Below are 14006 nucleotides of genomic sequence, written 5' to 3' on the forward strand. Positions count from 1 at the left end.
GTGAGGGGTACAGATAGATAGATTTGCTTGTCGTCGGCATAGAGATGGTAGTTGAAGCCGTGAGAGTGTATCAATTGGCCAAGGGAGGAGGTGTAGATGGAGAAGAGAAGAGGCCCAAGGACAGAACCTTGAGGGACCCCAACAGAGAGGGGGAGTGAAAAGGAGGTGGCAGCGTTATAGGTAACACTGAAGGACCGTTGTGATAGACAGGAAGAGAGCCAGGAGAGAGCGGAGTCTCTGAAGCCAAGAGAGTGTAGTTTTTTGAGGAGGAGGGGGTGGTCAACCATGTCGAAAGCCACAGAGAGGTTGAGGAGAAGGAGCACTGAATAGTTGCCATTAGCTTTGGCAGTTAGCAGGTCGTTGGTGAGTTTGAATAGGGCAGTTTTGGTGGAGTGTAGGGGGCGGAAGCCAGACTGTAGAGGATCAAGGAGGTTGTTGTCGGTGAGGTGGGAACTCAGGCGATTATAGACTAAGCGCTCTAGGAGTTTGGATGTAAATGGCAGCAGGGAGATGGGTCTAAGGTTGTTCAGGTCAGTGGGATCCAGGGAGGGTTTTTTAAGTATGGGAGTGACGTGCGTGTGTTTTAGAGGGGAGGGGAATGTGCCAGTAGAGAGGGAAAGATTAAAGATGTGTGTGAGGGAGCGTAGGATGGAGGAAGAGGGTGATCGTAGGAGTTGTGAGGGGACAGGGTCAAGGGGGCAGGTGGTGAGGCGGGCTTCAGAAAAGACCTTAGTGACCTCTTCAGTGGTAGCGAGGTCGAAGGAGTGGAGTGATGAGGGGGTTTTAGTGTGAGGAATGCTAGGTGGGGTGGGAGTTAATCAGTTTCAGCTGCTTTGGTGTAAATGAAATTAATAACTACCCCCTCTGCTACTTAACTGACCAGATCAATATCCCAGGAGTTTAATTGACTTGATGCTATACACTGGTTAAAAAGTGTTCTTTTAATTTTTTTGAGCAGTGTAGTATTAAATCTATAAATTTTTTAATCTTTTCTTACTGTACGGTATTTCCACCTTGTGATCTGGCCAGTAAGTAATTTTCCAACTCCTTTTACCAGAACAAGCTGTGCAGCAAAGGGGCAGTTGAAAAAAAAACATAACACTGACAGTGCTTTCAACGGTCAGCATTTATTTGTGTAGAACCTTGATCCCAAAAGGAGAACAAAGTAATTTTGTCTCGTCTGTAAATTCCACATCTTAAACTACACAAGCAACTTATGCATACACCATGGGTTGTACCTTCATATAACTGGACACTGGCAAGCTTTTGAGGACATGCCCCCTGGTGTACCTTCCCTATAACCCTACTCAGCTCCACGAGTCCTCAGTTTTGTAGCAAGCAAAGCAAAATAACAAAAAGAAATTAGGGAGGGTGGCCTGTGTCCTGTACTGTACTCTAAGATATGGAATTTACAGGTAAGTAAAAATTCCTCTGATTTTAATCATACAGAACAGGACACAGGCAATTTATTCACACAACATGGGATGTCCCCAATTAATTAATATAAGGGTGGTAAACAACCAGGCAAATGGAACTGTGCCAACAAGCCCAAACAATAACATGGGTAAAAGATCTATGTTTAGAGTGTAGCTGCAAGAAACTTGCAAAGCTGCATCTTCAGAGGTTGGATATCCAACTGGTAAAACTTTGAAAGAGTATCAGACCAAGTGGCGGCCTTACAGGGTTGGGCGACTGAGTATCCTGGGCCTTTGGGTGCCAAGCCTCTGAAAGATCTGGTGGTGTGGGTACATAAGACTGCATGAGGGGGTTTTTGTTTTTGAGCAAAAAATCTTGCATTCAAATTCGTTATCCACCCTGCAGTTGTAGATTTTGAAACAGGATGGCTATAGAGAGGTACTGAGGGAAAAAAAAATAACAGGGAATCTGTCTAATGGAAACAGTAGCTTTCAGGTACATTGGAATGGCTTTGACTACTTCCAGGCAATGTAGAGAGACCTCTATTGGATGCTTAGGAGCATCCAACCAAAACCAGAAATATGTGGAGGAAAACAGAAAATTACCATTCAAATGCAAAATTGAAGAACAGCTAAAATGGCAAAGACTCGGCTAATGATCAGCTTCAGGGTGATCAAAGAAGGTCTAAAAGGTACCTGTGAGTACTGTAACAATTAGAAGATGCCTGTGTGAAGCCAAGCTATTAACAAAAAGCCCCTACAAAGTCCCATTGTTGAAAAAATTAACATTTGCCAAAGAACACATTGACTATCCTAAAGAGAAATGGTGCAACATTTTGTGGACTGATGAAATCAAGATTGTTTTTTTGGGTCTATGGGTTGCAGACAATTTATCAGACAACCCCCAAACACTGAATACAAACCACAGTACACTGTGAAAACAGTGAAGTATGGTGGCGCAAGCATCATGATTTGAGGATGGTTCTCATACTATGGTTTTGGCGCGTATTTATCGCATACCAGAGATCATGGATCAGTTTGAATACACCACAATACTTGAAGAGGTCATGTTGCCTTATATCAAAGAGGAAATGCCCTTGAAATGGGCGTTTCAACAAAACAACAATCCCAAACACACCAGAAAGTGAGCAGCATCTTGGTTCCAGACCACCAAGATTAACGTTATGGAGTGGCCAGCCCAATCCCCGGATCTTAATCCAATAGAAAACTTGTGGGGTGACATAAAAAAATGCTGTTTCTGAGGCAAAACCAAGAAATGCAGAGGAATTGTGGAATGTAGTGCAGTCGTCCGGGGCTGGAATATCTGTTCACAGGTGCCAGAGGATGGTAGACCCCATGCAACACAGATGTGAAGCAGTTCTCAAAAACAGTGATTATACAACTAAATATTAGTTCAGTGATTCACAGGAAATCTAAATATTCAAGCATTTTTCAGTTTATACGTTAAATATTTGAGCTTGTAAAGAAAAATGCAGACTCTGCTATTTTTTTGAACAACCTAATATTCCCTTTTCTCCACTGTTAACAAATTTGAAACATTCAAAAAAGCAGAGTTTAGTGAGCGCTTGAACAAATACACAGCAGCTGTACACCAAAAAAGGCACCATATACAACCTTCTGAAACGTAAATATTCAAAAAAAAAGGGGGGGAGGTGCAGCGCTTTACAAAACAACAAACACTAATAAAATTAAAAGTCAAACATATAATGAATAGTGACTGTGTGCAAGTAAAATAAAGCCACTAAATGGTGGCTATAAAGTGAAAGAGGTGCAAAATGAATAAATAAAAGAGTCCAATGAAGGGGTGCTCTTAAGATCCAGGATGATCCTCAGACGTCCAATGATTGGAACAGCCAGGTGATAAATAATATAAGGATTGCGCACTCACCAGATACGCAATCTTTACGCGCATTTATATATCAAATCACTGGACCTCTGGTGTCATCAAATTGGTCTGGTCAGATCTGGTCATATGGCTCTTGCTGCCTGGCACTCGAATAGATGCGGCTGCTCTGTAGATCTGGCTGGTTTTCACCAGAGCTGGAGCAGTGCAGGGTGTCCCATTGAAGGAGGGCTGCAGGCAGGGATGGGAAGGGCTGACACCGAGGGGCCTGCAGCATACAGCCAGGGGGTGCAGGGTGATGGGGGGCCTGTAGACTACAATAAATGGCTGCAGGTGGTCGCTCCTCTGGTAAGGGGCGTGCAGACTATTCCAGTCCAGTGCAGGCTGCACACTGTAAATGGGAAGAATTGTCAGAGGTACAATGAAGACGGGTCTGGAGGGGAGGTGGACCTATAGTGGCCGCACTCTCCGGGGAACCTGCCGCTGGAAGACGACGACGCCCTGCTTACAGAAAGGCCTGCCGCTCCGCTCAGTTGTCTCTTCAGACCCTCCAGACAAGGTCAAGTTGGTTATTCATTGTCCTAGTCCATTTATCTGCAATCTGATATGCAGATATAGCAGCAAGAGCTGGCTGCAGGACTGAGCCTGTCAGGTTCAAGAGAGCTTTTAAGAGCATCCCAACATGTCTGTCAGCAGAATCTTTAAAAGACGGAACATCTTCATTACATAAAATGAGAGGTTTGCTTAGGAAAGAGATGGCAGGGGGGGTCAATCACAGGAACATCCCGCTTTTTTTGCAAACACTTTTTTCACTGGGCAGGGTTCAGCAAACATTTTTGAGGGAGTGAAAATCCTTTCAGGAGTGACCCAATCATCATAGACTGCACATTCTATCTTTTTATGGACAGAGAATGAATTGCAAGTTTTAGTAGGCTCCTTTGTGCCCAAAGGGGTGTGCAGAGACAGAGGAAAGCAAACCTGCACAATGTCAAGGCTTTTACAGACAGAAGCAATGAGCTTTTCATTGTTAGCAAGCAAGTTGCGTGATGCTCCCACTTCAATAAATTGATAGTGTGGGGGATAGAAATCTTCTGCAGCTTCCTCAACATCCTCTTTATTACTCTCTGATTCAGTGTCCTCTAGAGCTGTCATATCTGAGTCCGACTCAGGCTGAGAAACTGGAGTAGGGGAAGAGTTTATAAACACTGGAGGAACATCCCCTCCCGCTGCTTGCAATGGCATCACTCCGGTGTAACCACCAGGGGAAGCGGTTAATATGTGTCAAGTATTTCTTTGAACCTCAGGTACCCCCCTACAAGTATTTTCAGAGTTTACAGAGGCATTTAAAAACTGAGAAACCAGAGGTGATTAATTAAGGACAATTATGAGACATTGAAGAGGCTTTTTAAACGGAGAAATAAACCCGCAGTAATTATTAAGGAAAATTTAAAAAATATGACCTAGCTCACTGTCTGACTGCCACACTCACCCTCTGGCTTATGTAGACTAAGAATTACTGGTGATCTAGCATCACCTACTACATAACTTGTTGGAGGTTGGTGACTGAACATACATATTTTTTTGGCTTCCATACTGGCTGGTTGTCTGATTTTCAACTGCTGTATGATTGTTTCATGGTTGTGATTCAGAAGTATTGAAGCCAGAAACAGCTTGGGTAATTAGCATTTACATATAACACCCAGCAATAACAATATCTTACGAAGAGCATATTTTAAAGTGGTTTGTCTACAGTAATTGCTTTTTTGATCTGTCACAAATACCTTGCCAGCCTCCTTGCATTTAGAATGAGGCTAGTCCAGTTTTTTAATGTGCTTCTTTGGTCACAAAGACTGTAGCTGCTGACTTTTAATAAGCAGACATTCACCTGATCCAGGATCTAGCACCATCCTCACCCGGGCCAATTTCTTCACCGGTCTTCGGTCCCTTGGCACCAGCATATTAATTGTGGGCAGCCAGCTGTGACTGCTTGCAGCTTCACAGCTGGCTGCCCACTGTCCATGCGTGAGCCATACTGTGCTTTGTGAATGGTCCTGCTGCCTTCTGGGACCTGTTACTTGTCCTAAAAGGATGCTGGCAGGGATGGCAGAGGAGAATTTCTGCTCAGATTGAGCGGAACTGGGAGAAGGTACCTGTCAAAACCAGATGCCCGCCTACTGCCAAAAAGAATCATGTATCAAAAGTGAAGGGGGGGGGGGGGGAGTAGGAGGAGATGTGGAACTTCCCCTCATGAGTGAAGATCTGCTTTAATCGCATACCTAATCTTAACCTATGTAGTTAAAAATTAAGCTTACCTTTTCGGCAGCAGCAATTTCTTTTCCAAAACTGATTGAGAAACAAATCTGTGGAAAACAAACCTTTATTATACCCTATTTAGTACTTGCCATAGGCAAACATTAAAGTCAATGTTACACAGCATAACGTTCTCTTAATACATTGTGGAGAGTGTAAACTTGGGTTTCCAAGGTTGAACTAGTCCCAGTTTGCATGTGCTAGAGGTCCAAGGCACAGTCAACCAATGCACATACCTAAATATGGTGGACGGTTTATTTTGCGTGGGTGTTACCCCATGAATAAGTTGCACAGGAATGTCTCTCCAGATTTACATCTGTCAGTCTATCACCACCTGTAAGTATGTGCCTGCAATGTCTGATAATCTGTGGCCATGGATCATAGCCTACAATATTTCTATTAGTCAGTCTTAGAACTTTGCAAGACGTTATGCTCAACGCTTATAGCTGAACTTCACATTGAATCCCAAAGTCATTATTATAACAAATGACATCAGATGGCACATTAGACCACACATTTTAAAAGATGAACTCATTAACAGTACAAGAAGGCAATATAATGTGCAAAAGTCAGATACCTACAATGACCAGATTTTACTTTAATGTGCCCAGATGACTGAAGGTCAGTTATGACTGCTTGCTAAAAGATATTATCCATTAGTATGCTGTAGAATTATGGAATCCGGATATGTAGAACAGGTTCAACATAAGCCTGATAGATAATTTCTGGAAAAAATTATGTATCCTGTTCCTCCCTTTTTACTAACAATTGGTGATGGGAAAAGGTCCTCTGGCACCCAAGGAGAGGATGCTAGAGTGCTCCTCCCTTCTCTGAGCTCTTCAAATCAATGGTACAAAAACCAAAACAAATTTAAAACAGAAAAGAAAACTAGGGAAAGGGAATTAAGGAGTGAAATAAAACAATCAGGAATTAACTAAAGTTTTGATGACACCTTTTAGGCTTTAAAACTAATTAATAAATATAACAAGGCACTGAAATCATGTTTCTGGTACAAAGCACTTTTTTTTTAATTTGGTGCTACAAACAAAAATTAAAAGCTGCACTAAACCCATTAAATTACCAGTTTCTCAAAACAGTTATTTTCAAGGTATGTTGTGAATTATAACTGTCACTAACAGTTCATGAATAATACAATAGCAATATCATTGAAGAGCAGGACCACAACTGTCAAACAGATTCAGTACTGCAGATTACACAGAGAGAGTGCACAACTCCCTGTGCAATTGCCAGAGCTTCATGACAGCTGGATGATGTGTTCTGTTCGATCTTGATACAGAGCAGACAGTTGTCAAAATGACAGGAAAACAGAGTGCTGCTGGTTACACAGGGAGAATCATGATCCTTCAGTTTAATCTGTAGGACTGAGCTGATAGTTTGACAGCTCAGTCTACACCCAGCAGGAGATGGCTCGGTGATGCAGATGCAGAAAAGGCTCCAAGCTGCAGCACTGCCCCCAAGTTAGGTTCACCTTCTGCCTCAGCCAAGGCCTGTTGTAAAATCAATGACTTGTATTTAGATGACAACATACAGAAATCTGAGTTCAGCTTAGTTGCAAATATTATTCAAATGATGCAAAGTCTGTGCTATTTATCAAAGTATCTTTCCATTTTCAGCAATGGTTAATGATTAAGTAACCACAATGCATCAGAACTGTTGCTTTATAAACAAACAAAAAAAAAAGCTGGACCCCTTGGTTCTGATGTGTGCTTACTTGACGGAAGCTGGCCATAAAGCAGTAGATTTTCAAACGAATGTTCCTACGCCCATTCTCATCAGTACATTTGATGTACAACTGAATGGCCTTTACTGAATTAAACCACATTCACTGTTAGATATACATTTGAGAAAAAATTTCATTGAACAAATGTTCTTAAAACAATTATTTTTTAAAATAGAATTCTACTAGTGTATGGCCAGCTTTAGGGTAACTATTGTTTCATCTACAGTTACACTGTAGACACAATCATTAGATGTAGACATCTCAGTAGATGTGAAAGACTGGAAGGCAGGTGGTACATTACCACTGCCCAATCCGTAACGTACTTCCAAGGTTACTAAAACTGCGCTGGGAAGCTTTTCTCTGGTCGTCCCTTGGTTAGTGAAAGAGATTTAGCATTCTCAATGGCTTGCTCAGGTGTTATGATGGGCCAGAGCTCCTGGGAAAGCTGCATCTTGCCCAGCAGGTGGTGGGCACCACATGAAGAGTTTCCCTACATAGCTCTACAATAATCTTGGAATGATAGCACTAGGAAGGCAGTGGTAATGTCATTCCAAAATACCATGAATGTTTTTTATAATTTTATCAATACTTTTCACTCACTTGGAGTGTGGTAGTCTCTCTAGAACTATACATCACTTCTCCCTGAGCCACAGAACATTGTCCTTGGCAAGCTACCATTCTCTAAGGCAACTTAGCAGACTTCTTGGTAGCATGGCAGTTTCTTGGCAACATCTGGCTCTCACGGCATTCTTTCAAGTAACATTCAGATGTTATGGCACACTCTTCGATTATTTCTAGCTTGTTTGGCAGATAACAGGGTAGACCTTTCTGATATCATAGCATGGTAACATATGATGCTTTTTGTAATATGGTAGCACCCTGCTAACAAACCTGCCCTTAAACATTTATCAGCTGCAGGTGTGCAGGTAGAAATGTTTAAAAGCAGAACTTTGGGTATTTAGTCACTTTTTAAAATATGCTGGGTTATAATAGGTTACGTTCAACGAGGTTAACACCTTCCTATATGCCACCTCATGGACTTGTCTCTTTATTTACAATTTACGGTTTTACTGGGTGTCGGGAGTATAGCTATCACTATACTCCTGGTGTTCTGACAGGTGCATTGTCACTGAAGCTGCTCTGCCCACCCCTCTCCTTCACTGTCAGTTCACAGAAGGCTTTGTACTTGTGAATGAGTTGACATAATACATAGCATTTCATGACTGGGAAAGAAGAGAGGCGGGCAGAGCTGCAAGGAATGGAGACCAGAAGTTCCAGTGTCAGACCCTCGAAAGTATATAAATTGCTATACTTTCTGTGCTCAGTAAAAAGGAAAATTGAAAACAAAACTGATAAGTCTGCAAGGTGGTATACAGGAAGGCATGAAAACTTGTAACGTACAATATCCCACGCTGCAGTATGGGTGTTACTGCAACATGAATAGTGTGAATGGGCTCTTCCAGCTTCCATATTTTACAGTTTCCTTCTTTTCTGCCAGTTACAATGCAAATAAATTATGTTAAAATTGTTTTTCGCATGGAAAGCCCACTTTCAGTGCTTAGTTACATGTATAAAACTTTATATAATTGCAAATTATTTTGGTTTTTCCTGTGTACTTGTAGTATAGAGGCGTTATTCAAACTGTAGGTTATAGCTAATTGGCCGCAGGGACACCCAACTCCTGATATAAAAGAACATAAATAATGTCTTCCAAGTTCCATCAATAGTACAAATATGAAAAAAAAGGGTTAAGACCTTTTCACCCTCTGTGTTACTTTCCAAGACATATGCACTCAGTGATTCTCCTCCAGATGCTTCAGGGGTACAAACCACAAATCCCACCAGTCGCTTGTTCTCTTGATGGGCAGCAAATTGTGTGATGTTTTCAAGGTCAAACTGTAAAAGACACAAATTTTAATTTCAAATGTAATATGACCTAACTTATACAATGATGTTGGTACATTTTATAAAATAAAAATGATTTCTACCAAAACACATTGGTTTTAGTATGTTATGATTCACAAACTCCTACAGGCCCATCTTCAGGTAAAAAAAAAAAACTTTACAATATTCAAACAAATTATACTTGGTATATTCCAGGCCCTGTGTTTTTTTTTTTTATAACACACACAACACACACACACTATATGATATATGAATATATGTTCCTTGACAGGGAACAGTGTGAATGGTATGTAGTCTGCATGCTAAGCAGTACATCTACAGTAACAAAAAGCTACAGCTATGGTGTGGCTTTAAGAAAATCATTAAAAGACCAGAAACAACCTTTTGTGATCTAAAGTCGATCTATAGGAAGATATAAAAGACACACATTTTTGCAACTATGCATGCAGTAATACATCACGAAATGTATTTTTGTAAATGCAGGCAGTGTTAGTAAGTGATTTATTAACTAGTTAACCTTTTGAAGTCCCTTTACAGTAGAGCTCAGACTGGGAAAGGGAGACGCAGCACAAAGGAGATAGTAGTGCTAAAGTGCTCATGCGCTAACAAGGAACATGCCGATAGGAGAGAGCCGAGAGACAGATTAGCTCCTTAGTCTACTGTTTCTCTTTGTACTATCTCGGCACAGTATGGGGCAGGGACAAGACCTAGTTGTATTACTTAAAGTGCTATTAAACTCTCATTTTAAAGTCTACCCTACAGGTAAGCTTAAGTCTTACCTGTAGGTACCTTGGAAATGAGCGAAAACTTGTGCCATTTAGTAGATATTTATGTTGGCTTCAGCCAATTATGTCCCAGGCACATGCGCAGTACACTTTTCACTCATGACACACTGAGTGTGCCATAATTGCAGAGAGTGCTGCCCTGCAATAGAGACTCCTTCGTGCATGCATGGAAATGACGTCATTGCGGCCCGGCCATTCAAACAGCCAGAGTGCAAAACCTGAAAGGAAGAGCATGTGAGGATAGAAGTGCCAGAAGCGGTTACTGCTCAGCGCTGGAGGGTTCCATTTGAAAAATAGGGCTATCATAATGTGCTAGTATGCGGTACATACTAGCACATTATAGCATAAACCTGCAGGGGGCCCATTTGAGAAAAAAAAAAAAAGAACAAAACAATTTTGTAAAGTTTAATGCCACTTTAACTGCGGCAGGAAAAAGTCAGGTGTCTTGCGTTGCTGTATGGCCATAATATAAATCCTTTGGCAGATAAAACAGCTCAGTTTGAATGCACTTCAGAAACCAAGTGGTTAAGAAGCAGAATATTAGTGACAGCGTGATTTGACTAAACAAAGTTCCATACTATTTCAGAGCACTTCCCATTCAAATGATGACACCAGAGAAGTGTCTAACTGAAACAGCTGGTGATAATGTTTTCTACTGCTTTTGTAAGACAAAACACAGTTGCATGTCGAAAATCAGATGACTGATCATTCTGACTGCACAATATGGACTCAACAAAAGAGTTACAACTTACTAGTAAAACTAAAATACATTTTGATATTTTGCCCACACTGTCCCATGCCAAGAAATATAACCTCCTGGTGCAGCAGGAATCTTAAATCTCCTTGGTGGAAATAAAAGCGTGAGAAGCAAACTATGAGATTCCTTGTAATGGTTTCAGCAGGTTATCATTATACTCACACTTATTCTTGTAACTTGTGTTTGTGGATCTATTAATCTAGAGGTAAAAAGAAAATGACCAGTTAAACCCTATAATTTAAAAAAAATATGCACAATTTCTAATTTCCATGATAACACAAGCTACCTCATAGATCAGTTTTCTTGTTTCTAAGTGATAAATATCTGCACAATACAATGAACTGCTGTATTTACCTCTGCAATGAAAACAGCTGTCCATGATACCTTTTTTGTGCACTAACATCTACATTTTCAGGACAAGCTTTCAGGGGGTTCCTTTGTTCTCGGTTCAAGCAATACCAATACATAAAGTTTTCATAAAATATTAAGTAGGATAGATACTGTACTGAACAAAGATCACTGCTGTACAAAAGGCATATACAGCAGACTAAAATCAGACAGAAGGGGGCGCCAATCTGAGTGTAGAGGGTTAATACTTTAATGGTATCAAAAGGAGTAAAAACTACTCACAAACATATGCAGTTAAAAGGCATGGTATAAAATCATCATCTGGTAAGCCTTTTGTCAGCCAGAAGTGTAGTAGCGTGTCCTTGTTGCTGCCTTCTCTTGTCATTCCCTATCTGGGACCCTTGAACTTTTTGGACTTTATGCCTATAATATCATATTTCATCTATATTGTATGATTGTAATTGCTGCATTTATTCCCACTAGGATCTCCCTACTTGTGGATCCCTCCCAGCGCCAATTCTGTCTTTATTCTCCTGGATATACAGCAGACTATGATCATTACAGCTTGAGCGAGGATGTACTTACCATTGAAGAGGGTAGGCCTGAGCCCATAGGAGTCGGTACAAAAGAGGAGGCTTTTTGTGTATTTATCAATATACAGAGCCTTGACATAGCGGTCTCACAGGATGTAGGTGAATGGCACTGGGCACCATTCAACCCTGAAGACAAGCATCACAGGATCAGTGATCGGATAAGTCTGTGGGGTACAGCGTGGAAGATAGGGCGAGTCCAAATCTCAGCGCTACTTTTCAGTTTCAGGAGCTGCCTGGGTAACCGTAAATCTTTGCTCAACCTAGATTTGTCAAAGTCACAATAACTGTATTCTGGGTAAGGACCAGTAAATATTATTTTTTTCTGCATAAAAGATAGGTGATCCTGGTACTGAGCTTTTTGCTGGGGCACCAACGATTGTGTACCTACAGTCTCCAACACTGAAAGCAAAGTTACTTCACTAATAAGAAAGGTGTCATATGGCTTAGGCTAATGTTATCTTATTTCTCTAACAGACACTAATGCCAATAATCACAATCCTTAGCTGTATTAAGACTGCTTTGACATTTTACAGCATTGTATTAAATAGGGTTGATTAACGTAAAGTGATTCTAAAGGAAGGATTAAAAAAAATAAAAAACATGTTATACATAGCTGCTCTGTGCAATGGTTTTACACAGAGAAGCCCCAATCCTTTTCTTTTGGGTCCCCCACTGGCGGCTCCTCTCTGCTGAGTGCCCCCCAATAACAAGTCTCTTGCTATAGGGGCACTTGAGCAGGCTCGATCCTGAGATGCATTCTGTGTGCCAATTCACCCCCTGTTCTCTCCATATTAGCTCACTGGTTGTGATTGACAGCAACAGGAGCCATTGGAGGAAAGAGAGACCACGGAGAGCCACTGCTCTCATGCGCATTGCTGGATCAAGATGGTGCTTAGGTGGGGGGGGGGGAGCTGCACCCAGAAGGTTTTTTTTTACCTTAATGCATAGAATGCAAAGAACCTTGAGCCTTTAGAATTACTTTAAGGGAAAAAAACATGTGTTTCCAAGGTATTACCAACAAAGAGTTTTAGAAACTATGGTTGAGAAGCTCTTGAACCACTTATACACAGGTGTCACAGAATTGATTGATTCCTGCAATTTAATTTGACTAGAGATTACAGAATCCATCTATCAAGTTTAAGAATTGACGCAAATCTGACAAATTTGAACAGGTGGATATCCATAAGCATAAATTAGTCTCTGGTTGATTGGACAGTCCCAATCTGTCAGACAACATGGAGTCTCCAACACATAATATGGAGCGGGCATAGCAAGGGACTAATGGACCACAAGTTAACAGAAAGGCGTTTGAGAACACAGTGGTGACAACATAGAGCCTTCCACACATAATATGGAGTTGGAATAGAAAGGGACTAATGAACCACAAGTTGGCAGAAAGGCAGGTGAGTACATAGCGATAACAACATGGAGTCTCCCACACATAATATGGAGCAGGCATAGAAAGGCGCTGATGGACCACAAGTTGGTGGAGTGGCAGATGAGAACCTAGTGATTATACTACTGATTGTCTATACTTATTACATTGAAGTTGTTTGGAAGATTCTGTCCAAAACATTTTATACAAAACTGCAATTCATGTGTGGCACAGAAGCTGCTCAGTGATAGCGAACACACAACACATTAAACTCTTGAAAATCTATCATATTCTAAGATGGATATATAAAAAAAGCATATCTACAAAAAATAAATAAAAACAATACCTTATGCTTTTACTGGTTACCATCAAGTGAGATTCTGTCATCCGGAATATATTATGAATAGCTCGAGCAGCTAAAACTTGTCGCATGGCCTCAAATATGACCTTGCTGGTGTGATCCGATTTTACTGCCATTGATCCTAAGAAGCGAACTACAAACATCTGCTGTAAAAGCAATCCTGAAAAATAATATAATTATAACTTAAAAACAAAACAGTAATTCAGCTATAACAAATATTTTCATAATGCTTCCTAAAAATATGGAAGTTTCTAAACTTTACTAGCTTTAGCACCAATAAACAAGCTTTTCTCAAGTAACCTGCATCTCAGTACTCGCATTCCAAAGTCGGTAACCTTTTTGTTAACTTTGTTATTCAGCAAGGCTTCTAGAACTCAGTAACCATGGATATATGTAAAATAGTCAGTGAATGCAGTGTTCTTTTCCCCCCAAGATGTTACTTCATTATCAAGATATTAGTAGGATAGTTATCAAAAGACCTTTACCATCCTAAAGATATAAACCCAAATGAAATTCCTCATTGTTAACCAGCAACTGTAACTCAGGAAACAC

At 40.8% G+C, this 14006-nt stretch overlaps 1 protein-coding gene across 2 annotated transcripts in view; it reads right to left on the minus strand.

Annotated features, from left to right (window-relative positions):
- Positions 1-14006, minus strand: part of APPL2 (adaptor protein, phosphotyrosine interacting with PH domain and leucine zipper 2) — a 100530-nt gene that overhangs the window by 7909 nt on the left and 78615 nt on the right. For both annotated transcript variants that reach the window (XM_089651848.1, XM_089651846.1), the window contains 4 exons: positions 13440-13614; positions 10940-10976; positions 9086-9226; positions 5592-5639 (listed from right to left, as the gene is read on the minus strand). In XM_089651848.1, the coding sequence (XP_089507974.1) occupies positions 5592-5639; positions 9086-9226; positions 10940-10976; positions 13440-13614 (401 nt within the window). The remainder of the gene's footprint in view (positions 1-5591; positions 5640-9085; positions 9227-10939; positions 10977-13439; positions 13615-14006) is intronic.

This window comes from Staurois parvus, unplaced genomic scaffold (assembly GCF_062004578.1).
Source record: "Staurois parvus isolate SC_StPar_1 unplaced genomic scaffold, SC_StPar_1.0 ptg000025l, whole genome shotgun sequence".
Classification (NCBI taxonomy): Eukaryota; Metazoa; Chordata; class Amphibia; order Anura; family Ranidae; genus Staurois; species Staurois parvus.